We start from the raw sequence: 27,287 nt of genomic DNA, 5'->3' as shown, positions 1-27,287 counted from the left end.
CACTTCTATTAGAGCAGTGAATGGTAGCCAAATAGCCTGGAGCAAATGGCAGAATGAACATGTAACAAGGACAGGTGAATGGATGAGTGAACTAAGGAACAGACACAGGAAAACAGAACACACCATGGACAGGAGGAAGGGGTGACGACCTGACACATACTCCAGCTACACAAGGGGAAATGAGGGGATGTCTAAAGGGGCAAAGGCCAGGGGATCAATAATAAAATTAACAAAATGAACCCTAGAACAAGGGGATTAAAGGCGACAGTGGTCAGTGGTCATGCCCGGGCAGGTGGGAAACAGGCACAGCGACGAGCCAGCTGAGGCTGTGGGATCGTTTATTGGGGCTGTGTCCAGTGGGGCCGCAGCGCCAGCCTGGGCCCCAGCCCAGCGTCCCTAGGAGGCGCAGGCGGTGGGGGAGGGGAGAAAGCGCGGGAGGATCCGCCACCCCGGACCCCACTCCATCTTGTCTAGGTCCCTGCGGTGGTGCCGCAATCAGGTGAGCGAGGTGTCGTCATCGCTGCCCTCGCCGCCCGCGCCGCCCGTGCGCTCCTCCCGGCTCTCCGTCACCGCGCTCTCATCGATGTTCTCCAGCGAGTCCGCGTGCTGCACGGAGAGCTCCGACAGCGCCAGGCTCGGCAACGGGCTCTGCTCCGGGTGTAGCCACGGCTTGAAGTGCGGCTGATGTTTCTGCTTCCACTCTGGGTACTTGACGCACGCCTTGTACATCTTCTTCATGGCCTGGGGGGGCCGCCACACATCCGAGTCAGGGGTGGACACGGCGTGGGACTGAGTCTTCGCCACTTCCGGGCCTGCGCCCTCCGTGGCTCAGTCCCCAGCTCCCGGGACCCTGACTCTAGCCCATTTCATAACTCCGCCCGTCAGCCCTGACTCCGCCACCCCTGACTCCCAGTCTCCATCCCTGACCCACCCCCTCAGCTGGAACCCTCTCCCGCTGCTTACATACCCCAAAGTCCCAAGGCCACTCACCTTGGGAGCCAGGAACTGAGAAGATTTATTCACTACCCACTTGGGTAAGGAGCCTATGAGAGTAGGGAAGAGTAATGAGGAGAGAAGGGAAGAAGCAGCCTCAGGGACCCAGCACCCTCCAAACATACATATTAACCTACTCCTTCCAGCCTGGGGCTTCCAAGGAGGCTACCCTCTTCTCCATGGGAGGGGAGGAGGCTGTGAGGCAAGTCCTGTAAGACTTCATCATCCTCACTCTCTCTTTCTGTCTCAGACCAAGGTCCCCAGGCTCAATTCTGTCGTATCCCCTCCCCCAAACCTACCTGCTATACCCCTCCTGTCCCTCTGCTAAGCCCCAGAGCATGGAAGAAAACCACAGGGTCCTAAGTGACCACAGGCTACAAGTGGGTTGAAATCCTGACCCACCAAACTCCTGCCTGTCACCTCCCCTCCACTGACATTCCTTCTCATACCCAACCTGTGAATGGCCCTGATGCTCTACCCCGCCTTCTACCTGTCCTCCCAAGCCCCCTACCCCAGGTAGCCTAGCTGCTACATAGACCTCTTGGCTAAGCTCCCCATCCTGGGCTCGCCTGGAATCCATAGTTGGTAGCCCAACCATCCACCCTGTCTCATTCCCAAATGTCTGCTCTTGCCTCTGACACCCAGCACACTCAGTCAGTGAGGTGCTAGGGAGCCCTGGGCCTACATCACTGGGTGCTTGGTGGGGTTGGGGCACACCCGGGCAAAGATGTTCAGGGATTACCCATCCTCTAGACATTCACCCATTCACTCACACTCCACATCCACTCCATGACACTTACTCTGGGCCAGCCCCAGGGACCCAAAGAGCAACTCGCTGTCTGAGACATGACAGTGTACCAAATGCTCTGCTAGAGGGGAATGGGCCTGAGAGCATGGAGCCAGTGGTAACTCTGGGCATCAGGGACAGAGGAGGTGACATGTGAGGCAGTCCTGGGGGCATGCATAAGGGAGGAGAGATGTTTCTAGGATGAGGGAAAAAGCTGCCTAGACAGGGAGGTGGGATGGTGTAAGGTGTGAGGAAGGACTGGGAAATGTGGGGAGGGGGCTTAGACTTCACTCCGAGGGCAACAGAAAGTCACAGAAGAATTTGAATCAGAAGAGAATCATGAGGAAATGCATGTTTGGGAAAAATCCCTCTGTAGCTGTATGGACAGAGAAGGTCGTTGACTATGGAGAGAAATGACAGATTCAGGAGCTACTTAGAAGGTACAATCAATAAGAATTGGTGGCCAGACCTGGGAGCTGAGCAGAGGGCATCCAAGTCAACCGCCAGGTTCTTGGTATGGGTGACTAGGGGGAGGTTTAGGAGAAGGGGAAAACTAGGAGGGGAGATAGTTCATAGTTCAGCTTTGGACCCAGTGAGTCTCAGGTCCCAGAAGACATCTTAAGGGATGAGTCCAGGAGGCCAATGGCCACAGGGATCTGGTTCCCAGCAGAGAGAGACATGTCAGCTGGCCACAGAAGCCTTGGGAGTAGCTGAACCTTCCCAAGGGAGGAGAACTGAAGCCTGGAAAACTCAGGGCCTCTGGGATGGGCAGAGGATGGGAGCTAGCAAGACAGACGGAGTGAAAGCAGACAGTAAGCAGGAAGCCAGTCAGAGCATGGAGGTGTGGGAGCCCAGGAAAAGAGCTCCAAGCTTTGTCATGGAGCAATGGCTACCACTTTGGCCTTTGCTTTTCAAACCAGTATAAAGTCTCAAATCTTGGTTCAAATGATATTTTGGATGGAGATGCCCCAAAATACAAAACAGCTCCTAACACAGGCTCTTTTTGATCCCTAGTAGATCAGGCCACATCTCCTGTGGTATAGGAAAGGATCCCATGATAAGCTGCCAGGGCCAAGCCCTCACCTTTGGGGTCCACCTGGGCCAGGTAGGTGATGACGCAGCTCTTGGGCCCCGTGCTCTGGATGAGGTAGCCCGTCTGGATGGACACAGCTCGGACCAAGTCTTTCCGAGGTGGGTATTTCTGGGGATAGAAGGCAAAGGGAGGTGAGACTGAGGGTTGGGACAAAAGAAGTGTCTTTATGAGTACATACACACACACACACACAGAGTCAGTTAGTTCACATCCCCTGGCATCCACTCCAGAACAGGCCTGATGTTGGTATAGGGAGAAAGAAGAGGACTCAGTCTAGGTCACTGTTGCCTCTCAAGGTTTCCCTGTTCCCCTCAGGAAAGCCCTCAGTCTGGAGTCATGAGCACATACATGGGCATTCACACATGCACTCATCTTTGCCCAGGCCAGCTGTACCTGCCTGTCTTGCCTGCTGTGGAGATCAAGGTGGCCCAGCCTCAGGGAAGTAAGAGGCCCTGCCTCTTACTACTTGCACCCCCTTTCTGAGCCAGCCCATCCCACTTGCCCACAGTGATGGGTCACATCACCCTCTTCTCATCTGCCTGAGAGCTGAGCAGGGAGACAAGAGCCATTATTCTCACTATATAGTAAGGAAACTGAGGGCCAGAGAGCTTCGTGCCCAGACTAAAGTCACATGAAAGTCATGGTAGTAGCCAGAAGCCTCTTCCTGGGCCAGGCTTGCTGGCCCAGCCGTACCTGGGACCTTCCCCTGCCCACCCAGCAGGGAAGGCAGGTAGACTCACAGGATGTTTGACTGAGTAATTCATAATGATGTAATCAGTGCCCATGGGGAGCCAGGAGCGGAGGGTGATGACATCACGGTTCTTCAGGGGCTTTGGACACCTCCCTGTGGAGGGCAAGGGACAGTTCAGCAAGACCTCTGGTCTGCCTGCCTGCAAGGGAGGGCATAGCAGAAGCCAGGGACACAGGGATGCCTAGTTAATCGCCAGTCCCCCCTGATCCAAACAGATACACCCCCCCACCCACCCACCAGACCACAATCCCAGAGCTGACACTAGGAAAGAGACAGAACCCTCTCCCTTCTTGTCACCAGCCATTCCTGCTCACAACCTCACACGGCCCTTACCTTGCTGGCTGGGCCTGTTTGTATATGTGAATGTGAATATATTATTGTGAGTGTGTGTATCAGAAAATGTGTGACTGTGAATATGTGGCATGTGGCCATGGAGTGTGTACATAACTCTGTGTGCATGTGTGTGGAGTGTGTATACATGAACATGGGAGTGCATATGTGTTTGTGAGTGTACGTGTGTGTGCCCAAGAGTCTAGGAGTGGACAGAAATGTCAGGGAGGGCAGCCCTACAGCTTAGAACTCAGGTCTCTGAGCAGCCTGGCCATGGGAGTGATCACAAGGAGGAAAGGTGGGAGAAGGAAGCTGGGCTGGAGGCCTGGATGGAAGCAGGGAGGCTAGGATCAGTGTTCTTGTGCCTGCTCACAAGAGTAATAGCCCACGTCAGCATTGACTGTTAAGCGGGCAATGTCGAAAGTCTCAATGACGTTGCTGTCCCACTTCTTTCGGTATTCAATGTCGTGTAGGACGTCATAGAGTGTCTCAGCTGGCACATCACGGCACTCCATCCGGCACTGCAGACAGACACATGGGTTGTTAGGGTCACACAGGGCTAAAAGCCCCGGCCAGGAGACCAAAGGGCAGACAGGCAAGAAGGGGAGAAAGAACATGAAGAAGAGCGTACCTGTCCAGCCCTCCCAGAAGCCACCCGTGCGAGGAGAGAGACAGCCCCTGTATCCAGAGACCATCTCCCCCATCTCAGCTCCCACCAAACCTCCCGTTCCATCCCAGTCTCCTTTTCCAGGAAGCCTTCTTGAATGGCCAGGCCAGACCTTCTGGACTCCCGTACACTAAGTCTCTATATCTATGCCCTCCCAGACCACTGATCTTCATGGGTGGAGGCTCATGGCTGACTCAGCGGAGAATCTGGTATGGTTACATGCTAAATGAAATGAAGGCTTAAACAAACAAATACCTAAATGGATGCTTTCTTTCATCCATGGTACTCACCACCTGACCATACAATTTACCTTTTTTTTTTCCTTCATCCAACAAATATCTTTGGATTTCTTACAGTTTTTAGCTCTGTCCTCAAAGAACTTTCCGTCTAGGGGAGAGAAGAGCCAAGGATCCCCTTTTTTATTTAACCTTCAAAACAACTCTGCCAGACAAGAAATGCAAAGAGGAACTTGAGGCTGAGAGAGGTTAAGTAACTTGACTAGGGTCACCCAGCTAGTAAGCAGCAGAGCTGGGATTTAACCCAGATCATATGTCTGGGAAGCAAGTAAAAACAGAACGAGGTTTTGCTAGGTTTGCACTCAGCAAGGTGAAACTTAGTTCACGCCCTTATTCGGTGATTGTTTTCACCCAAAAGCTCAAAGCCTAGGCTCAAGGTCCCCTCAGCAACTGGACAAGTTTTCTTATGTAGTTTAAAAAGGTCTCCCAGACCTGGGCATTCAGACAGTGCCACGGGAAACACATAGAAAGCAAACTTTGGTTTTCTTAATTCTAAAATTGGGCTGATACCTCCGAGTATTTCTGTGAGAGCAAAATGTGGTCATGTATATAAAGCACTTAGGATAGTACCTGGCAGAAATAAAGGTAACACCTCCACTGGTGGCTGGAGAAAGAAGGGCGGGGATGGGGGGTGGGTGTATGGAGAGAAGGAAAAAAAAAAAAAAAAAAGGATAGTACCTGGCATGTGGTGAGTGTACCTCTCAGTATCTCTGGGAGATCTTTCTACTTAAATCATTTCCTTATTGTAGAAACAGTACTATATGTTTTAGAAAGTTAGACATACAGACAGCAAAAAGAAAACCATCATATTCTCATCATTTAGAGATTGCCACTGTTAACACTTTAGTGATTGTTCTTCCCAAGCCTTTTCTGTGCATATTTCCCCTGAATGAGATTATTCTGTGCATTCCATTTTGTAACCTTCAGGCAACAATCTCTACCATTTTGTTGCAGTAAATTTTCAGCACATCTAACACTCAGAGCATATTCACATTTTTCCAGTCGTCTCAACCAGGGCCCAGCAGAATGGCTCCTGTAAAGAAGCATGATGAGAGGAAGGGCCGTTTGCCATCAGTGAGGTAGTCACCAGGGAACACACACCATCAACATTCACAGGTGCATCTAAGGAGTGGGTCTCAAGAAGTGTGCCCTTTGGGCCCCCAGAGAGATACAGAAATTTGCCATGGAGATGGGAACTCCAGAAGCTCACTGACACCAGGCTCAACAAAGCTGTTCGGGGCAAAGGAATAAGGAATGTTCCATACTATATCTGTGTGCAGTTGTCCAGGAAACTAACAAGGATGAAGATTCAAACAAGCTCTATGCCTTAGTTACCTGCGTACCCACATCACTTTCAAAAATCTACAGACAATTAATGTGGATGAGAACTAATTGCTGATTTTCAAATAAAGATATAAAACTGCAAAAAGAAAAGACAAGACAGACAAAATCAAAGTTCGAGGACAGATTCTAGCCTGCAAAAACTCACTGTGTGAGTCTGAACAAATCACCTTCCCTCTCTGCTTTTCTGATCCATGAGGAAGGTTATGACTCTAGATCCAGTCATTTAACTAACAGCCCCAATTCTAGTCCTGTGCAGAGCACAGAACAATCAGAGGTGAATCTGAGACCTGTCCTTGAGAGGCTTCTAGTTGAGGGAGGAGACCAACCTGAAAATGGAGAGGTGCCCTAAACTGCCCAGTGAGGGCACAAAGGAGGAGGTCAGCTCCGCAGAATGGAGGCAGGCACCTCTTCTCCACTAATACTCAAAAGGTCCTGGTTCCAGGTTTTCCTAGAGAAATGCAGGATTCTGGGGCTGGGTGAGATAAGATGAGCCTGGAACATCTTATTGTGCCAGAAAGTAAGGACATACTCACAGAATGATAGGGACCTTGCCAAGCAGATACAGGAGCCAGATGAAGGGCTCCCACTGACTGGGTGAGTGACTTGTCAGGGTCTGCCCAAGGCTTTGCCAGTTTTAGCATCGAAAATCCCACATCCTAGGAAAACCCTCCATCCCAGACAAACTAGGAGAACTGGCCACCTACCACAGGCTAAAGCTAGGACAACCCGAGTATCAAAATAGTGATAATCAGGGCACCTGAGTGGCTTAGTCAATTGAGTGTCCCACTCAGATTTTGGCTCACATCATGATCCTGGAGTCGTGGGATCAAGCCCTGCATCAGGCTCTGTGCTAAACATGGAGACTGTTTAAGATTCTCTCTGTCTCCTTCTGCCCCTCTCCCCTGCTTGCACATGCACGCTCTCTCTCTAACATACAAAATAGAATGAAAACATAAAATAGTATAATAACAGATTATATCGAGGCTCCTGAGTGGCTCAGTTGGTTAAGCGTCCGACTTCAGCTCAGGTCACGATCTTGCTGTTCTTGAGTTCAAGCCCCACGATGGGCTCTGTGCTGACAGCTCAGAGCCTGGAGCCTGCTTTGGATTCTGTGTCTCCCTCTCTCTCTGCCCCTCCCCCCAATTACCCTCTGTCTCTCTCTCAAAAATAAAAAGCTTTAAATTAAAAGAAAAATTTTTTAAAAGATTATATTCCACTGAAGTAAATAGGAAGCCAAAGTACATATAGGTATGAATACATAAATGGAATGTTTGATGAGGAATAGGGTATTACTTCCCATAAAATACTTAATTACAAAGGGAAAATGAGTAACTTCATTGTAGAGAAGCATGGCAGACCCCTCCTGAGTCAAGTGATCACAGTAAACATTATTAGTAATGAGACAAGTTACAACTGGGTGTTGCCTGATAGAATGCAACGAAGAGAATACAGGCACCACTTAGGTGACATTTCTGCCAAAGATGCATAACCGAAATCCAGTCATTAGAAAAATCAGACAAACCCCAAATAAGGGACTTTTACAAAAGTCTCCCCTGCTGAGTGTCAGCGTTGTGAAAGTCAAGGAAGTACCCAGGATCTCCCATCACACCTAAGGAGACTAATGACACGTGTGAAGGAACGAGTGAGTGAGTGAGTGAGTGAGTGAGTGAGTGAGTGAACGGAGTGAGGGAAGGGCTGGGATGGTGAGAAAGGCGTGGGGGAAGGTGGCAGAGGTCAAACTGGCAGCAGCAGCAGCAGCAGCCGGACGACCTGTACTGAGCAGCTGTGTGGAGGTCTGGACGCTGCAGCAGACATTCAATGCAAGCTCACTCTTCACCCCAAATTATGAGCTGGCATTACTCCTGTGCTGTGCATAGAAGACTAGGGCCCAGGAGATTAAGCAACCTGTCTGAATCAGACAGCAAGAAAGCAGCAGAGCAGGGATTCAAAACCGGATTTTCCTGTACTCTCAACCATCAAGGACCACTCACGTGCGGCTTCTGAGGAAATGAGAACTTCTCTATAGCCAAGCTGACTTGGCTTTACAAGTCCTCAGAGGTGTTATCCTGGGCAGTGAGTGTGTGGAGGGGCAGTGATGACAGAATTATGCTCTTGGGCTAGAACCCTACCTGGGACTGCCTCTTCCCTCTGGTCAGGCTCAGCGTGCACAAGGACCCAGGTGCACTCACGGCTGGGGGTTGGGTGCACCCTGAGGAGAGGCCCACACTGCCCAGACACCGCTCAGGGCTGTTGTGGCTTCAGGACCAAAGGCCTCCCTCTGAGACAGCGGGGGAAGTAGGCGGGGCTTGCATGGCCATGAGACAGACCCAAGACAGACCTGGCAGTTGAGTGTAAACTTTGCATAACATTTCATCTTTACACTTGATCTTAGCCAAAAGGCTGAGAAGCGATAACATTTCATCTTCAAAACAGGGGAACTTTAAAGGTTTCCCAGGCTGGTGGCAGGCTCTTGGGCAGGAAGGCCGGCAGTGGCGCTCTGCTGGCAGGGCAAGAAACCCTGGCTGGCGCGGTGGTACTGCAGGTGACAAAACAGGCAGGCTGGGTGGCTGGTCCAGAGAGCAGAGTGGAGAGTGACCGTGGGCGTCCTCATCCCGTCTGGCTCCCAGCCATGCTCTTTCCACAGCCCCCAGGAGCTAGGGGCCTGTGCCAAGAGGGGTAGATTACATAGGGCATTGTTCCTGCCCACTGTGGCAGCTGCCACATCTGCGAGATGTAATTCTAAGAGGCTTCAGAGGGATGGTGGGGGTAGCGGTGAGTCACTGGAGAGCACCTGGGGGGCAGGCCTGTGACCGGATCCCACAGCCATTGGGCCCTGGGCAAGTCAGTCACTTCATCTGGACATCTGGGAGCTGCCCCTGCAAGCCAGAACTGAAGGGGGTTTGCTCTGGGTTGCTCAGTCAAGGAGCCATGCTGAGCTGCAAAACCCTCAAAGCCTGGTTACAGCGGGGAAGCTGACTTGCAGCTGAGAAAACTGTGGCCCAGAGGGAGCAAGTGACACCAGAGAAACTACAGACCGTATTTCCCACATTCCACTCTCTCCAGCCCCGGGAGGTAGAAAACTGGAATTGTTCAGAAGCCCTGGGACCTGCACACCCTCAACCCTCAACACACTTAGTCCTACGGAGCCATGGTCAAAAGGGACTGGACAAGTGAAGAGGGCCACCAGGGAAGACTCTTGCAGGTTTTGAGCCTGGCAATCCCAGGTTCCCATTCCAGTTCCTTCCCCTTGGGCACAAGCTCCTGAGTCTTAGTTTCTTCACATGAAAAACAAGGATAATAAGAGTACTTATCTCATGGGGATGTTGTGATTCAATTAAACGAGATCATGTATGCAATATACCTGGCACATAGTAAATACTCAAAAAATAGTAGCTGTTAGGACTTCAGCCGGCTTCCATGAGCAGCCATTCACCCTTCCACAGGATAGGACCAGGTCACATTTGCATTTTGTGCCCTTTATGCTTCTCTGGCCTCATCCTGGGGCCTGCCTATTGGTCCATCCATTTATCTATCCACCACTTTCTTTCTAGAGTCTGCTATATACCAGGACACTGCAACTGGGCAGGAGGAACTTGGAGATGAGCCAGAGGCCCCAACAAGTGGGTAGCATGAGAGACAAGGACACAGAATCCCAGCAGAGAATGAGTAGGGGTAGGGGAGAGGGGCACAGTAACTGTGGTAGCAGAAGGCAACAGAGCCTAAAAGGAAAAGGGGCAGAAGTGCTGCAAGGGGAGAGAGGACATTTCAGCAGAGAGACTGGTGAGTACAAATACCTGGAGACTTAAAAAAAATAAGTACAGGGGCACCTGGGTGGTTCAGCTGGTTAGGCTTCCAACCAGCTCAGGTCATGATCTCGTGGTTCGTAGGCTGGGGCCCTGCATTGGGTTCTGCTCTGACAGCTCAGAGCCTGGAGCCTGCTTCAGATTCTGTGTCTCCCTCTCTCTCTGCCCCTCCCCCACTTGTGCACGCTCTCTCTCTCTATTTCTCAAAAATAAATAAATAAACATTTTAAATAAATAAATAATTAAGCACCAAGCAGGATCCAGTGCCCAAGCTGTGTCTCATTGTGCCCCTCTCTTCTCTCCCACCCTTGCCCTGTGCTTCTCTGGAGGCCTTCCCAGTGCTCAGCTTTAGAGAAGGAGGGATCTCCACAGAGGGAGGGAAATGGTGGGGAGAAGGGCTCCAGTATCTCCCAGGACCCAGGGAGATAGCTGAGCCGAGACAGGGGACAAGAAGTAAGGTCACCTCCACAGGGCTGTGGTATGGCCTTGAGGGCCAAAGGCCAGGTCAGTAACCTGCAAACTGACAGACAGGTGGATCCAAGTTTGGCCCTCACCCCAGGTCTCCAGTATCCTTGCCCATGGGATATGTGCAACACACGGATTATCCCACAGTCCTAGGGACCCAGGAGATTATCTCTTCCTCCACACTCTTCAGTTACCACTGGGGAGAGTGAGGCCCAGAGAAGGTAAGGGGTTCGTGTGGGCTCTGAAACATCCCACAGACTGTGCTGACTACTCACCATGCTGCATTTTAATAGACAGTGTTGTAAAAGGAATAACTGTTATGCAAATCATCTTTTCCCAACAGAACCATATTCAAATCAAAGGAAGCATTCCTGACTAGGGGTGGGGTACTCACTATCAAATCAATCACAGCCTTGAATGATAAGCACAACCTGAATAACCATTACCATGTACCAATGGCTCCAAATCACTGCCTAAGTCATCATCACAGAGGAGACAACAACACTTGGCCCATGGACCCCATAGGAGCTGACATGTAGGTCAAACCGCCTCTGCCAGTTGTCTGCAACACCAAGCTGTATCCTGTACAAATACTGTCTCTTATCCTCCCAACACCCCAATGGGTATCATTATCCCCATTTTACAGATGCAAAAACTGAGGCCCAGAGCATTACAAGGATTGACCGAGGCCTGAAGGCTAAGAGTGGTAAAGCAGAGAACTATCGCCTGGGTGTGTCTGACCCCAGATTGTTAAGGCTTTCTGCTACCTTCATCAAGGGGCAGGACTGGCCCAGCTCAAACAACATGCTGGCAACTGGAGACTGTCTTAGTTAATTGACGGTTATTATGCAGAGCTCATCGGATTCGGAGGGCTTGCTCACCAGGAAAGCGAAGCTCAGACATTCTTCCTCAGAGCAGAGTTCCTGACTCCACCCTCAGACTGCACTGGGCTCAAAGACAGAGCTGTACTTTCCCAAAACTCCACCCAGGTGCTCTGCACCTGGAAGACCCCTGAGAATCTTTCAGCCACTGCATTGCCCCACCAGACCCAGCCAGGCCACACACAGGCTCATGTTTACATAGCAGTTCCAGGCTGCCTAGGGCAGACAGGCCTCTGCCCAGCTACATCCTGCTTTCCTGGCCTTGGCCTGGGCAAAGGACTTCAGCTCTGAGTCTCAGTATCTTCATCTGTCAAACAAAGATAATCCTCCCCTCAGAACGGAGCTGTGAGGATTAAGTGAGGCTTGTACAGAAAGCCCCAACAGCAGCTGCTCTTCCTCCAGCCCCAAGCCCCAGTGCCACCCCCCCCACCTCCCCCCACCCCCCCCACCCCCGCCCCAGGACTTCTCAGGCCCTGCCTACAGGAGCACCTTCTTGCTAATCCCCAAAGGGCAGGATATACAGGGCCAGGGAACAAAGTTTAAAAAAACAAAATGCCCAGATCCCTCCACAGTGTGGATGGACAGGGAGCAAATAGGCAACCCTCTTCCACCAGGGCCCTACAAAAATGTATCTGCTCCCCCATCACAGCCCACACAACCGGGCACTGCCAGCTCCATGTCAGCCCTGGTGCTGAGAGATGCAGCCTGGCCTGGGGCATATAGCAGGTGAGAGGCTCAGCTTCAGCAGTGCCTCTGCCTCCTGTTCTGAAGGGACCCCTCCCAGGGGCCCCCACTGTCTCTCCCAAAGGCCTCAAGAAGCCAGCATTAAGCCAAGTTGATAAAGCACCTGCCCTTGCCTCTGGGTTTCTGGAGCTCCCAGAATGCAGACCTCTAAGACCTTCCTCCATGTCCCCCCCAAATCTCAAGAATAGCTCAAGGGCACTGACACAAGGGGTTGGAGAGAAAGTGGGGAATGGGATGCAGGAGGAGAGAGGTCTCATCAGTTCTGCTTTCTGAGAACTTTCCTTCTCTGGCTCCTTCCCTATTTTGTTTTTGAACAAACTTCAGTCTGGCTGTTCCCTGTCCAGAAAGCCCTTCCTGTCCTTAAATCTTTTAGGATGACCTGGGGCCTACTTCTTGTCTCCTCCGCCCCCAGGGCCTCCCTCTATCAGCATGCATTGCAATGCACTGATTGGCCCACAGTGCTGTGGCCCCCTTATTCATCTTGGCATCCCCTGTATCTGGCATGGTTTAATAAAGACATATTTCTGAAGGGAAGGATGGACAGGTGAGACAGAAAAGAGGTTGTGCCTGTGTAGGCTTCTCTGACTTTTAGAGTGCAGGGGCCATGGCCAGCGGTCCTTAGAGCTTCTGTGGACTTCAGAAGGAAGAATCTTGGTGAAAACCTCCTAGACTTGTAAAAATCTCCATGGCACTTGAGGCTTACTCCTTCTGCCATCATCCTTACATAAAATGCAGTGTAGGGGTAGGAGGTGTCAGAGACAAGTTCAGGGAAGATTCTGGGACTTGCTGAAAGATCCTTAATAGTTCTGATAGTTAAAGAAAAGTAAATTTAAATGGTACTGAGGTGTGAATTTATATTTTAGTAAATTAGCTAAAATATACAAAATATTTACTGCTTGTGAGGACATGCTAAAACTGTTACACAGTTAGTGACACCAAAAATTGGTTCCACTATTCTGAAAAACTATTTGGCAATTTTTTTTTAAGTTTATTTATTTATTTTGAGAGGGAAAGAGAGAGAGCACATGAGCATGAGCAGGGAGAGAGAGAGAGAGAGAGAGAGAGAGAGAGAGAGAGAGAACCCCAAGCAGGCTCTGCGCTGTCAGCACAGAGCCTAATGCGGGGGTTAATGTTGTGAACTATGAGATCATGACCTGAGCCAAAATCAAGAGTCAGACACTTAGCCGACTTGGGCCACCCAGGCTCCCCCATTGGCAAATATTTTTTAGGTCATAAAAATGTCTCTCAACTCAATTCCTGGAACTCCAGGACCAGAAATTTATACTCAGAAAAAAACACCAAAGAAACTTGCTACAATATTTATGACTATATTATTGCATTTATAATTAGCAAAATATATTGAGAACCTGGAACATCACCAACAGCTGGGTCTGGTTGGGTTAAGACACATCACCTGGATGATTGCTGCTCAGCTACTGAGAACTGCGCATGGCTCCCCACCACCCACCCAGGGAAGGGCAGGCTCTGAACCTTTGGAACCCAGAACAGGCCTGCATGGAGCAGCTGCCGGAAATGTAGAATTAATAATTCGGTAGCAATACAAGAAACTTTTACAGATGCAATGTTAAATGAAAGAAGAAGATACAAACTTGTACCTGTGCCAAGGTCTAAAGTATGTATAAATTATGTACACTCTTGTGTGAGAGTTGAAAGGAATCAAGGAAAAAGTTTTACTCAGGAATTGAGGCTCTGGTGATTTATTTTTCCTTTTTGGATTCTTGGTACAACACAGTTTATACAAGACATAGAAACCATACTTTTTTCCCCGAGTTGAGAGTGTTGTCCAGAACCTGGAGGTCCTTGTTCCCTGGATCTGGAAGTCTGGGCTGAGCTGAGATGGGGCCTGAGGCTGCCCATGTTAATGCTGAGTTACCTTAGAAAGGCTCCGCATCATCTGACCATGCTAGGAGTGGAACCAGAGGGGGACCCCCCCCGCCAAAGCTGCACAGGCAATGACAACTGTGGGTGGGCAGGGCAGGGAAGAGGATGCAGGAGGCCAAGATGCAGCTACAAGGAGGAGCACCTAAGTGGAGTCCTAAAGGATAAACGGAAGAGCAGACGCACTCAGATGAAAAGGAGGTGAAAGAGTTCTGGGCAGAGGTGCTGGCATGAGCCTGGGGGCTGGAGGAAGAGGAGGGCTCAGGTAATTCCACTGGGTAACCTGAGTGAACATGGAAGGAGGCGGGAGGAAATGGAGCTGTCCCTAGAGAACCTCAGGCTGTTCATTCATTCATCCATTCAGCAAAAGTTAATGGTGTGCTAAGAGCTTCACAAATTCATTTAATTCCATCCTCTCAATTACCTGGGAGGAGGGAAGATTATGCCCATTTGTAAATGGTAGCTCAAAAAAGTGAAGAGAGGAACCAACACAGAACCCAGTGTGACCCACAGTTCACCAAGGCTATTCCCTGAGAACCAGGTTCTGCTCTGTGGAGGACCCAAGGAATTCCAGGTGAGCGAGCACCTGGCCAGGTGAGGCCTGTCCCTGAGGATCCATGCTAGGGGCTGGGTCCGTTGGGGCTGGCTCTGTCTGGAGTGAGGGGAGCTGGAAGGACACAGAGAGCATGTGTGGTGTGAGCCCAGAGCAGGGGCTCTTTCCCCCATCTTCTAGCTCAGTATCCCCACCTGTACTATGACCACACAAGCCCTATGGCCCTCTATTCTAAAAGGAAAGGGATCTGGCACCAAATACCTCCAAACCATCTTCTCCCCAAAATTGGGGTCCCCTTGAGACTATGGAGAGTGCAGGTGCTGCCATCCCTCCCCTAGACAGGGCTCCTAAGTCTGCTCAGGCAGACTAACCCAGGCTCTTTGCTATGCTCTCCATCCAGCGCTGAGTGACTCATACCTGCTCTGCCTCCTTCCTCTGTCCTTCCCCCAAGTCCAACAGCTTCCGTGGACCCATACTGCACCCCTCAGACTCTAGACCAGCAGGCCCCAGCTGCGCAGCAGTGAGAACCATCCTGCTCTGACATCTCAGAAGCTGACCTCCTGGTCTGGAGCTCCTGCCACTCCAGCCCTGGAGGAGGTGGGAGAGCCAGACAGAAGAGGGAGGAGAGGAGAGAGGCAGAGAGTGGGTGGGCCTGGAAGAAAAGGAAGGGATGGGGGAGACTAGTGACACAAGACACGAGACAATGGCCAGGGCTGGCACACAGACATCAAGACAAACACAAACTGGATAAACACCTCCCAGGGCTCCAGAGACAGCCCAATGCCCCCAAAGCACTCTCTCTAGTAAGCTCCAGACAGTGTCTTTAACAGCCTCCTGGGCATCACCCCCTGGACGGCCCACAGGCTTTCACTCACCATGTCCAGTACTGTCGTGTTATCCACCCCAGTGCCCACTGCCCTGTGCTCCCCTCCAGTGCCTAGAACCTAGGCATGGCTCTGGACTCATCCCTCCCTCTCATTCCTGGGATTGCACTCAGCCATGACCTTCCAACAGCTCCTCTTCACCAACCTGAGGCAGGCTTCCTCATTCTTGCTTGGACCACTGAAGCAGCATCCTTGTCTCTGGTCTCCTGGCTCCCAAGCCAGTGCTTCCCCAGCAGCTAGGGAGCTTTCTAAAACCCAGAGCTGATGATGGCACTGCCCAGCTTGAAAGTCCCTGCTATCTTTCTCTCTCTGCCTTTAGGCCAGATCCCAACTCCAAGATGTCCTCCTCACTCTGGTTCCGCCTCCACTCCTTCTCACTCTCAGTCTGCACTCCTGCCTCTGGGAGCCTACCCCACTGAGGGATTCAGTGAGAATTGCTCAGCTTGCCACCTGGCTCCTGCTGGGCTCCCAAGGCCCCACCCAGACACCCCCCACGCTGCCAGCCACTGGCCTCCCTCTGCCTGAGTTCTCTTGGAAGGTTGTCCCCATCTTTGTCAGTCTCCCCACTAGGCTTCAGGAGCAGGGCCCAGTGTCTCCAGCACTGGCATGGCGGCTGACAGAGTGGGTGGGAGGTATGAGAAGAGGTTTGTTGAATGAATAAAAAACTGATACAGAAAAAAAATGGGATAGGAAAGGGGACGAGTAGAGACATAAGGGCAGAAGCAGTAACCATCAGAGATGGGGACAGAGAACACACCCTAAGAGAAGACCCTGAGACCCAGAGGTAGGCCCAGAGGCTGGGTCAGGAGGCTGGATGGAGGTCGGGAGGGGAAAGCTGTGGCAGAACCAGCACTGAGCCTGGGGCTAGAGCTGCCAGGAGACAGCTGAGGAGACATAATTGGATCAGAGACAACTCTGCTGCAGTGAGGGGGTGTGACTCACACACACAGTAACACCAGACACAGAAACACACAGTCCCACACTCAGAGGCACATACACACCACCTCAGACACATGCACACACATACACACACATACACACACATACATACATTCAATATGATTTACCGACCCCAGTCAGGTTTCTGCCCCAGGGATGTCACCTGGGCAGATGTGAAGAGGCTCACAGTCCACCCAACCGAGGACCCTATCACACACACAGTCACCCACAATCCAGCTCCACAAACAGAAGATCCACACATAGAAGGCCAGACAACCCCTATCATACCATCCTGTCTTCATAACACCACCATAACCACCATCTGGTATCTTATTTAATGATCTGTTTGCTTCTATTCTTCTTGTCTCCTCCTTAGGATGTAAGCCTCATAACAGCTGAGTCTGATCTGTCTGAGTTGCCACTAAATTCCTGGATATAACACAATACTTGGCATATAGTATGTGCTCAATAAAAATGTGTTGAATGAATGGATGTCAGAGACACACAAGGGAACTCCATCCTCTCTGTCAAGCCTCTGCCTTAGACTTTTATCACTTTTTTGGTCCAGAATCAGGTCCCAGGCAACCTGGAAGGAACCAGAGATGGGGAGGGGGGCCCGGGGGGCGGGTGCCAGGAGATAGTAGAGGGGATCTCAGCAACTAGGAGCAGATGCAAGTTGTGGCATGAAACCCAAGGATGAGATTAAATGGCCCAGGACCACAGTACTCATCCCCCTACTTCCCATGTGTGTGTGCTGCGGGGGACAGTGTACATGTGCAGGCATTTCTCACCTGCCCCAGTACATAAAGATTCTAGAGATATCAGAAGTAGCTAGTATCTGCCTTCAGGGAGCCTCGGATGAGAGGCAGGGAGGCAAATGTTAGGTTAAAGCCCTAGAGAATAGCTCCAGTGGCCCTGTGTCACCTGCCCTAGGCTCTCTAATGACAGGTGAGAGGAACCTATATTTGGCATGGGATCCACCACTAAGTCCTGGGCCTGCCACTTTCTTTCATTCACTGTCTGTGTTTCTGAAGGTTCAAGGGCCCCAAAGCGCAGAGCCCAGCGCAAGCATGCCAGAGGGGATAAAGTGAGGCACCAAGAAGAACAGGGACACCTCAAGCCTAATATCTGCTCTGAACAGCTTTCCTCCCACCTGTTGTTGGCACATGCTCATCTGCCTAGGTCAGAGGCCAAGGTAAAGGATCAGGGCTGGAATAAGGTTTCTATCTTATCTATCATGGTGGCAACCTGGTTGCCAGGCCTGTGGCCCCTAGCCCCTCAGGAACCAGCTGGAGTGGCCCAGCCAAGGTCCCAGATTCTGGAGTCATAGCACCCACAGCCCTGGTTCCAGGTGGCCCAGCCAGGCGTGGAGATGCAGAGGAAGAAAGAAAACCCATCCGTCTCCAGGACTCCCTCCTTCCTCTCATCTCCTGAAACTTTAAAGACTCTGGGCTGGAAACTGAGCTGGGGCTCGTTAAAGTTTAAAAGCCAGAGCCTGGGGAGCCGGGTGTGGAGGCACAGAGCCAGCCTGGGGACTAAGGGCTCTTCTGGCCCCAGGGGGACACTGACTGGAGGCACCTACCCCCACTCTGCTCAAACTCACAAGGTTCCTCACCCACCAAGGCAGGCATCAAAGGGGCTGCATATCCACATTCTTACACCCCAGCCTGCAAAATACAGTTTGCACATTGCAAAGGGTTATGCTATAACCACCATGTCCCATCCATTATCCCTCCTAAATCTCTCTGGATGCAATCCCTTGCTCCATTCCCCACAGCCCCTGCTTTCACACAGGACTCAGCACCTCTATCCAGACAAATACAGTATCCTCCCCTTCCTCTTCCTCCTCCTCCACTTCCTACCTGCCTTATCGAACGCCCCCTCCCCCCCACCCCAGCCTGGGATCCCAGGACCTCCAGGACCCATGTTCTAGGGCCTTGGTCCAGCTCTCTAATCATCTCCAACTCCATACTAAACCACCTGCCAGTCTCCTAATGTACTACTCTATTTCCCACCTCTGGGCTTTGCACAGCTTGCTCCTCTATATGGAAGGCTCCCAATGCAATCAAACTTGTCCATCTCATTCGCCACCCAATTCCAAAGGGATCACCTGAGCATTCCAGGAAGCCTTTCCTGGCCCCCAAGCTGGTTCAGAGGCCCCCTCTGGGTCTCCATAGCTTCTGTGACAAGTGTCTGTCCATGTCCATCACATGCACAAAGGAGCTCCTTGAGAGCAGCGCTTGATCCTCTTCTCTGTCCCTAACCTTCAGCATAGGGCCAGGCAGAGAGGCTATCAGTGAATGTTCACTCAATGAGTAAATGAATGAATGAAGTGCCCAAAGACAGGCAGGGCAGCACTACTCAACAGATGAAGAAGCTAAAGCCTAGGTGGTGGCAGCAACCTGCCCAAGGCCATGTGGCCGTGACTCTGGACAACGTGCTCTCTCCTCCAGAGTCTCAGCCTAGCCCAGAAAGACTTCCCCTAAAGTTTCCAGCCACCTCTGATCTGAGGCACTTAGAGGGAAGTACAGACTTGAGAGTATGGAGGGGGTGGGGTGAGGGTGCCTTATGGGAGCAGGTGGACAGTGAGATAGGGAAGGGAGGGGCCGAGGAGCTTTCTCCAAAGCAGAAGGGGAGGAGCCATAAGAAAGGAAGTCAGAGAAGACAGGTCCCTACTGCTCAGCTTCCTGTAGCAAGAGGAACCTCAGGTTCTCAGCCACAGTCCCTCAAGAGACCTCCCACCAAGCCCCTCAAGGACCCTGCTCACTAGGCCCACTCCTGCCTCTGTGGTCTGCCTGTGAACATCTGCCCCGTGTAGTAGGCAGAAGTCACCTGGAACTGTCCTTCCTCTCTTTACCAGGGTCTGGAAACTTCTGAAGACAGGACCAGATCTCCTCTGCCTCTCACATGGCTAGCCAAGCACAAGGTTAGGCAGGCTGCAACACTGGAGAGTCTGAGCACATGAGCACCAAGGGCAGGGCTTGGCAGGCCATGTCACCTCCTGCTTCCTTCCCCTCATTCCTCATTTCTCTCCCATGGGCCCTTGAGTCCCATTAGTTCAGAGGCCCTTAGAGCCAGGAAAGTCCCAAGGCAGAAATGGAGAAATAGCCCAGAAAAGGGCAGGGACATACCGATGGTAATCCACAGAAGAGGATACCACGGCCAGGAATGGACTTAAGCTGGCCCTGCTTAAATGACTGGCAGACTCCTTAGTTTTGCATTTCTCATACACTCAGACATTGGCCTGGGCATTGGGAGACCTAGGTTTGGTTCCAATCTGCCCTCTGCCTTGGACCCAGGATCTGTGTTCAACATCTGCCTCTGGAACAAGGCTGGACGTCTCAGAAGGCAGTGTCTTCCTCCTCTCCAGTGCCCAAAGCACAGTGTAGACCTGAGGTCAGGCCAGGCCATGTTGGAGGCCAGGAGGGAGGAAAAGGGTAGAGATGACCTCCAACAACCTCTCCCCTTTGTCTTTGCTCCAAATGCTGGGACCAGAGCTACAGTGGCTTTCGGGGACCTCTGGACACAGGGACAGGGAGAGGATAAGTCTAGGGGAAGGGAGATGAGGAGAAAATCAATAAGGTAGACCAATAGATGGAACCCTACCCCCACCCCCACCTGAGGATCACGAGAACAGGGCATGTCCAGAGTGCAGGCTGGCTTTCCCAGCTCAAGGGGCAGGCCCACAGACAGGCTGGGGCAGGATGGGGTAAGGGGTCAAAAGCTAAACAAACACCGGTGGTTGAGTCCCAGCCCCCTGGAGTGACCCAATCATCCTTGGGGACTCTGGCTTCAGACCTGCTGTGTGACCTTGGCAAGTCACTTCCCCTTTCTGGGCCTCAGCTGTCTCATTTATCAAACAGGAATGGGATTATGAGAACACCATGTACTTCAAAGAGTTACTGATGGGGTCAAATGCCATAATGTTGACTAGCAATGTGAGCCCAAGCAGGGGGGGCAGGTGCTCTGGAGTCAGGCTGGCTTGGGTCCTATGCCTGCCTCAGCTGCTCTGTGATCTTAAGCAAGTGACTCTTGGCTTCAGTTTCTTTGTAGCATGAAGACAAGCCTACTACTGCCCAGGACTGGCCTGAGGGTAAATTTGAAGATGGAAAAGATGCTTGACTCCTATCAGAAATGAGATTTCCTGCATGGAACCTGGGAATCCTGGAACCTTGGGGATGGGATGCTCAGAGACTCCTGCCCATCTCCCAGAGCTCCACTTGGCTGGGCTGAGGGGATGGGGAGTCAGGGGCCTGGCCGCTCAGGATGCCCATAGCCAAGGTCCCAGCCTCCATCCTAGGCTCCAGCTCTGTTTGCCTCCTGTCCCCAACTCTATCTCCATTGTGGGGAGAACAGAGAGAGATAGGCTGGGAGACTGGAAATCTGGGTTCCAAGCCTGGCCCTTCTAGGACTTGGCTATGTGACCCTAGACTGGCCTCTGCCCTTCTCTGAGCCTCAGTGTCCTCACTTACACCCCAGTGAGGAGGGAGTATGAAACAGGGATTGCAAAAGGTCTTCTGGCACCTCTGCTCAGTCTGAGAGGGAAAGGAGGATCCAGGTCCCAGCTAGGGACCACAACACCCAGTTTTTCCAAGTCCCCTCCTCTCCCAAGGAAGTCCACTTGACAAGACTGATCTGGCCACAAGGGGTCTATTGTGGCAGTCTGGCCCCAAGACCCGTCAACTCCAGTCATGGACTGGGCTGGGTTTATTCATTAACCAAGCCAGTTGGAGGAGGCAGCTCCGCCCTATTGACACAGAGGGTGGGAGTACTGGACTTAGTTCAGACCTTCCCCTTCTGGAGAGCCTTAAGCCTTTCCCAGATCACAGGAAAACAACCTTGTTCTCACAACAACCTTGCTCACCTTTCATTCAGTCTGTTTCTTCCTTCTTTCCATCCTTCATTCAAACAACATCCTTGCTCTATCTGTGTTGGATGCTAGGGATGCAAAGAGGGATAGGATCTGTCCCTGCCCTCAGAGAGCACCAAGCTGGGACACACCAGCTGCCCTGTGCTTCCCTGCTCCTCAGCCTCAGACACAGTTCAGGCCCCCAGAAAGCCTCTGGCCCAGGGCCCTCAGGCCTGGGCAGAGTCCCAGATGGGGAGACACACATGGAAACCCAGAGAGAAAGAGATAATCAGATAGCTGGGATGCAGACAGAGAGTCACGGGGGCGATGGGGAAGAGAAAGCAGAAAGCATGAGCCAGAAGGCCACATGGGACAGATGGACAAAGCTGTAAACGACTAAGATTTAGTAAAGCAGAAAGGCATAGGGTCAGAGAGGGAAGGTCAGCTTTCTTAGACCGTGGTATGAAGTCAAGATGCCAGAGCTAGGTCTGAGAGCAGGTTCTGGGCAGGAGTGCCCTCAGAGTCCAGTGCCCTTCCCCTCTATCCCCCCAACAGGAATACACTGCCCTACATCCGGGAGGAGGGCAGCAGAAAGAGGAGGGCAAGGGAAAGGCAAGGGAAGTGAAGGACACAACCTACTGCCAAGAACCCATTTAAGGGAGAATTGCCCCCCTCAAAATGAGGCACTCACAGCAATACCAGATGTGTTGGGGGAGCTACCGAGGCCTCTAGACCAGAGTCTTCACCAGCCTCTGCCCCATCTAGGCCCCAAGGGGAGGTGGGCTCATTGGGTCCCAAACCTCAAGCCTGCCCGGTTCAGGCAAAGAGGAAAGTCATGGGACTTTGAGGAGTGGGGCTTAGGCTCTGAGGGAGCTGATGTGCCTGTGTCTGCCCTGCATCTGCTGGCCTCCCTTGGCCCCCTCCTCCCATAGCCTGGCCCTGTGTAAAGCAGGGACATCCAAGTCCCTGCCTTCAGGATCTGCCAACCACAATCCTAAGTCCCTGTAGGAGACTCTGGGAGCAGCCAGGGAAGGAAGAGGGAAGAGCAGCACATCAGGCAAGAAGGAATCAGGTCCCTGGCACCCAGGACTGAGGAGAGTGAGGACAGACCAGGAATTAGGGAGAGAAGGGCTCAGTCTCCCCACCTGGGATGACTCAAGTCAGGGACCCAGTGAAGACTTGCACAGCCAGCGCAGTCCCAGGAGACCACTCTCTCAGGCCTGGCAGCAGCCCACTTCCCAGGAGCAGGCAAGGGCATGCAGAAGCCTGGGTTCAGGCTGAGTGAGCCAGAGTGAGTCACACCCCCTCTCCAGGCCTCAGTTGGCCCATCTGTGTGAGGAGCCCTTGCCCAACAAACTGTGCCTCCTCCTGGTTCCCTGGCAGGAAACTCCTTCTGAGTCCAGGTGCGCGACCAGGTGTCTGTGGCCCTGCAGAGGAGCAGGGGACTCCCTGTCGGAGGCAGCAAGGGCGCAGTGGAGGCTGCACGTGGGGCAGAGCAATCCTACCTTGATCTTGTGCAGGGTCCGATCCATCTCCACAGCCTGCACCCACACAGACACGCCGGCCTTGCTGTAGGTCAGATTCCAGCCCTCCTCGGCCTCACACTCTGACCGGAAACTGCGGAAGTCCTGGTCGTCGGGCACCTGGACACTATCGCGGCCCAGGACTGGCCGAGGCCCTTGGGGCTCTGTTGAGGCAGCGGACTTCTCCATGGGGAGGCCCAGCGCCCTGGTCCTAGTCCCGCTCTCCTGGGTCCTCCGCGGAGGCTCCGACAACGTCGACGCGGCTGCAGATGCTGACGCCACCTTCCTGGGACCTGCAGGACCGGTTTGAGGACGGGAGTCAGTGCGCTGGGGGCGCGGGTGGGGCTGTCCGGGGTCCTGGGCCGATGGAGAGTTCGAGACCGGCAGAGGCTGGCCCCCTAGAGAGCGCAGAACCGCACAGGGCAGTCACGGGGGCCACCCCCAGGAGCGACCCCAGACCTCCCTAGGGCCGGAGTGGGGGCCGCGTATCGGGTGTGGAGGCTCCGCAAGAGCTCTTCGGGAACCCAGGGGAGGCCAGGACCCGAGGTGACGGACGGTCCGGCGGGGCTCCGCGCAGTGCCCGCCGGACCGGCTCAACTAACTCGGCAGCGGCGCCGGCGCGGGCTGCGCGCCGGGCGGGTGGTGGGGGCGGGGTGGGGCGCCCGCCCAGCCGGACGCTCACCTGTGCCCGCTGCTCCGCGGGGGCCCGCCAGGGCCCGGGGTGCGAGCGCCTCAGCCGCCGCCGCTGCCGCGGCTGCCCGGGCGACCGGGGCCGCGCGGGGGCTCCGGGGGGAGGAGCAGTGGGTCCCGCCGCCCGGCCCCGCCCCGTGCCCCCCCCCGCCCCGCGCGCCCCCTCCCTTCCTCCCTCCCTCCGGGCTAGGCTCAGAGGCTCGGGGGCTCCACTCCCCGGGGCTCGGTATTTTCCAGGCTGCGGAGGTACAGCTGACGGAGCTCGGAGCCCCGCCCCGCCCCGCCCCGCAGGGTCCTAGCGCCCGCCCCCGCCCGCCCCGGGAGGGGCACGGGGCCGGGAGAGCGCTAGTCCTCAAGCTAGGGTTGGGGACGGGGCTGGAAGGGGCCGAGTTAGAGTGGACTCTGAGAGGAGGGGCTCTGAGGTGCTTGAAGAGGGATTCTGGAAGTTAATTGTGAGCCCCTTCTCTCCATCCCCCTCCCATACTCACAGCTATACACCCCTGCAACAACCTACTTACACACAGGCATGCTGTCCCCAGACATCCCAGAGACGCCCCCACACGACACTCCAGAGACCCAAACATGGGCACACACCCCCGCCACAATCAAGAGCAACTTAGAGATGCCAAAGCTTGCATCCCCCACCAACCACGAGGCACGCCAAGCCTACACACTTCTAACCCAGTTCACAGTGAGGTTCACAAACCCAGGAGGAAGTTGATCCAGCCCACTAGCCTCAAGGTTCATAGACTGACCAGACTTGGGTAAAATCTCCACTCCAGTCTTACTCCCAGCTGGGGGATTTAACCAGGCCCCCCTCCAGCTCTGGACTCTGGCAGTTGTCCACCACCATCTGCCCTGAGCATCCCAGCACCTGTCCACATACCTCCCATGGACTAGACTAGGCTCTCAACAGCACCTGGCCCCAGAGTTCTGGGGCTCCCCTGACCCTCCCCAGGCAGAGCTGGCCAGGGCTCCAAAGCCACGGGGCAGATAGGTCCACCAGCACTGCAGCCACCCTTTCCAGCCTGGGAGGCTGCCACTGCCACCTGCCCCCTGGGTCCTAGTGCCAGCTTTGCCTCCAGTCACTTCCAGTGAACTGAGGCCAATAAATAGTTCAACTTCTCTGAGGCCAGGCCAGCATGAGTGTGGCAGATGGCCCAAGGCTGAGCATTCACTCATTCCAGTGACTGGCCTTTGACCACAGAGGGGCAGGGAGGGCCCTTGGTGAGCTCACCTGGATGAACAGCTAACTTGCCCAGTGTCACACAGTGAGTACATAGCCATCCTGAATAGTATCCAGGTCACAGCCTCCTCCCACCCCAGGTTCCTTTCTCTGCTCTGGCTGCTCCATGCTCTCTGGGCCTTAGTTTCCCATCTATGGAATGAAGGAATAAGAATGTATAACCTCCTAGCCTCACCATCCTAGATCTCTGGGATGGAAGAGCTTTTCTTAAAGGTGCTAGAGAAAAAACGAGGAGTTGTCACAGTGTGTTCACAAATAGAGGTGTTTTTTTCCTACAGTGCTTAGGGCTCCAATATGTTTGTGAATCAGGCCCAATTTTATAAGTGAGTGGGGGTGAGCAGGAAGCCATGATGGCAGATGACCTCAAAGGGCATTCTGCAAACTAAATCCTGTAAAATGAGCTGCAGGTCCCCATGAAGTGTGATCACCTTAGATCTCCAGTATGTGGGTGGCATAGTCAGATACTCACCCCCACCCCTTCTAACCCACATTCTTTTAATGTGTATGAGTGGTGGCAGGGGAGCTGGCTCTGGGCTCAAGATGAAGCCAGGGCTATGGCTTTCTGCTATGTACCTCCTCTGTCTCCACCCTAACTCTAGGCAGGTCACTGCCCCTCCCCTGGCCTCAGTGGTTTTGGCTGACGGCCACAACCAGATTGTGTTTTATCTCCCACAACACAGCTCAGTTGGAGACCCAAAAAGGAGTCCACAGGGCCTATTCTGTGAACTGTAGCCTCTGGGATCTACGATAAGGAAAAGAGATGGGAGCACTGGCCTGGTGGATCCTGCCTCCTCAGGGCTCCAATAACATCTCAGCAGACAGCAGGCACAAGGGCAGTAAACCTTTCATGCCCATCACCCAGTCCAGGGTAAAAGAGATAAGGCTAGGTTGACAGTAGTAACGGCAGACTGACAGAGAGGTACAGATGGCAGAAACCAAACCATTGCTCAAATCTAAACAGAAATTAACCAAGAATGAATCTTTTGAAGGTCTTGGGTCAGAAGTAAGTGACCTGGTACCCCTGCTTGGATAGCCATGCCCTGGGCTCAACCTTGGGTCCTGGGTTCAGGCCAGGCTAGCTAGCCAAGTGGATGGGCAGAATCACTCCCCATCCTATTTATCATTAATTTGCCCTTGCAAATCCCCCTCCCTCCCCTCCCCCCCCCCAAATTTAGGTGTCTCTGGCTCAGGGGGTTATGACAGTCTCCCAAACATACCTTTAAACACCCCTGAGCAAGAGAGAAGGACCCTGTCTGCTCAAGGGTGGAACAGTGAGCCCAGGAGGGCTGGGAAAGGGGACCTAGGGGAGGAGTCTGGGGGGGAGTTCTAGGACTTGGCCACCCCTGCACAACCTGGCAGCACAAATGAACCTGGGTTCAAATCCCAGCTACACCTATCTCCTAGCTGTGTGACCAAGGGCAGGTGACACATCCTCTCTGAGCCTGTTTCTTCATCTAAAATAAAAATACCTACCGAGAATTATTGCAATGAAAAGAGTTGTACATGTGTCAGTTTCACCCCCAAATAACCAAAAATATAACTGGGAGGGGAGGTAGAGAGAATACACTGTCCACAAATGGCATGTTTCCAACAAAAAGTGTTAAGGTAACATCTTGATATGATGGTGGTTAAGATTCTCATGAAAGATTAAACAGTGTTAAAGGTTGGCAAGGCATGACCCCACTCTGCCCCTTGCAGACCCCTGCCCAGCCATAGGGCCCCTCCACCAGAGGTGGATCAAGGTATCTCTTTCGGCCCCCAGGACAGGGCCCAGGTCTGGCTCCTGTCTGGGTCCCGAGCCCCAGAATGGGGCATCACACAGCAGGAATCAGAGTGGGTGTGGAAGGGAGCAGCTTGTATGAGAAGAAGGTGCTTAGCAAACTGAGAGGTGTCATGGGAATGCGAGGAATCATTACCTAGGGCACTGAGCAAGTGCTAGGTCTTACACGTGCCCCTCACAGAGAGAGTAGCTGAAGCCATGAGAGGCACAGGGATACCCCTGAATCACAAAGCAAGTCAGAGCCCATGTGGGAATCTCTAGTACCTCAGGACTGTGATTCCCGGAATGGGGGCAGGTGGTCTTTTGGAGATTCATACCAGACTTTGCTCACAGCCCCCAGACAGACACTGGAGCAGGGGTCAGGGCACCTGCCCAGAGCCACCCATGACCTGGTCCCTAACACTCTCCCCTACTCCCCCGACTGTGTCCCCATCAGAACTGAAGGTCCTCAGACTAATGTCATCTGTACCCAGCCCCTCACTGTACAGATGGGGAAACAAAGGCCCAGCTAGCAGGGACAAAACAGAAATAAGAACGTAGGTCTCCCAACTCCTAACCCAAGGCTCTAACCCTGCTCTCCATTGTATGCCATCCCTTTCACTAGCCTGGGGGTGATATTAGCACAGTCACCATCCTCTCTCTCTGTCTTAAGATTCAGCCTCTGCCCAGGGTCCCCACCCTGCCCAGTGTCCTGGATGGTGAGGGGCCACCAAGTCTTGACTTGCTCCTGGGTTCTCCCTCCTACTCACCATCTAGTTAGACAGACGGAT

General features: G+C 53.0%; 1 protein-coding gene across 2 annotated transcripts; it reads right to left on the bottom strand.

The window, feature by feature from the left end:
* Positions 1 to 321: 321 nt before the first annotated feature.
* On the bottom strand, positions 322 to 27,287 carry STARD10 (StAR related lipid transfer domain containing 10). 2 transcript variants are annotated; one of them, XM_058687868.1, is made up of 7 exons: positions 27,267 to 27,287; positions 22,784 to 23,094; positions 4,328 to 4,475; positions 3,614 to 3,717; positions 2,864 to 2,981; positions 991 to 1,043; positions 322 to 741 (listed from the first exon to the last, which is right to left on the bottom strand). In XM_058687868.1, exons 2-7 carry the CDS (start codon positions 22,988 to 22,990, stop codon positions 496 to 498), a joined length of 876 nt encoding a protein of 291 aa, XP_058543851.1. In that variant the 5' UTR covers positions 22,991 to 23,094; positions 27,267 to 27,287; the 3' UTR covers positions 322 to 495. The 2 variants fall into 2 exon arrangements, with proteins under 2 accessions (XP_058543851.1, XP_058543850.1); XM_058687867.1 differs by lacking the exon at positions 27,267 to 27,287 and adding an exon at positions 23,484 to 23,617.

The sequence above is a fragment of the Neofelis nebulosa genome, chromosome 10 (genome assembly GCF_028018385.1).
Source record: "Neofelis nebulosa isolate mNeoNeb1 chromosome 10, mNeoNeb1.pri, whole genome shotgun sequence".
Lineage (NCBI taxonomy): Eukaryota > Metazoa > Chordata > Mammalia > Carnivora > Felidae > Neofelis > Neofelis nebulosa.
This window is presented reverse-complemented; position numbering and strand designations above follow the sequence as displayed.

Bases quoted from the DNA above. Each gene is read 5' to 3' on its own strand.
- STARD10 (XM_058687868.1), bottom strand. From the start codon at position 22,990: ATGGAGAAGTCCGCTGCCTCAACAGAGCCCCAAGGGCCTCGGCCAGTC. The intron at 1,044-2,863 runs GTGAGGGCTTGG...CTACTCTCATAG, and splicing joins GGCCCAGGTGGACCCCAAAG to GCTCCTTACCCAAGTGGGTA. The intron at 742-990 runs GTGAGTGGCCTT...CGGCCCCCCCAG, and splicing joins CTCAGTTCCTGGCTCCCAAG to GCCATGAAGAAGATGTACAA.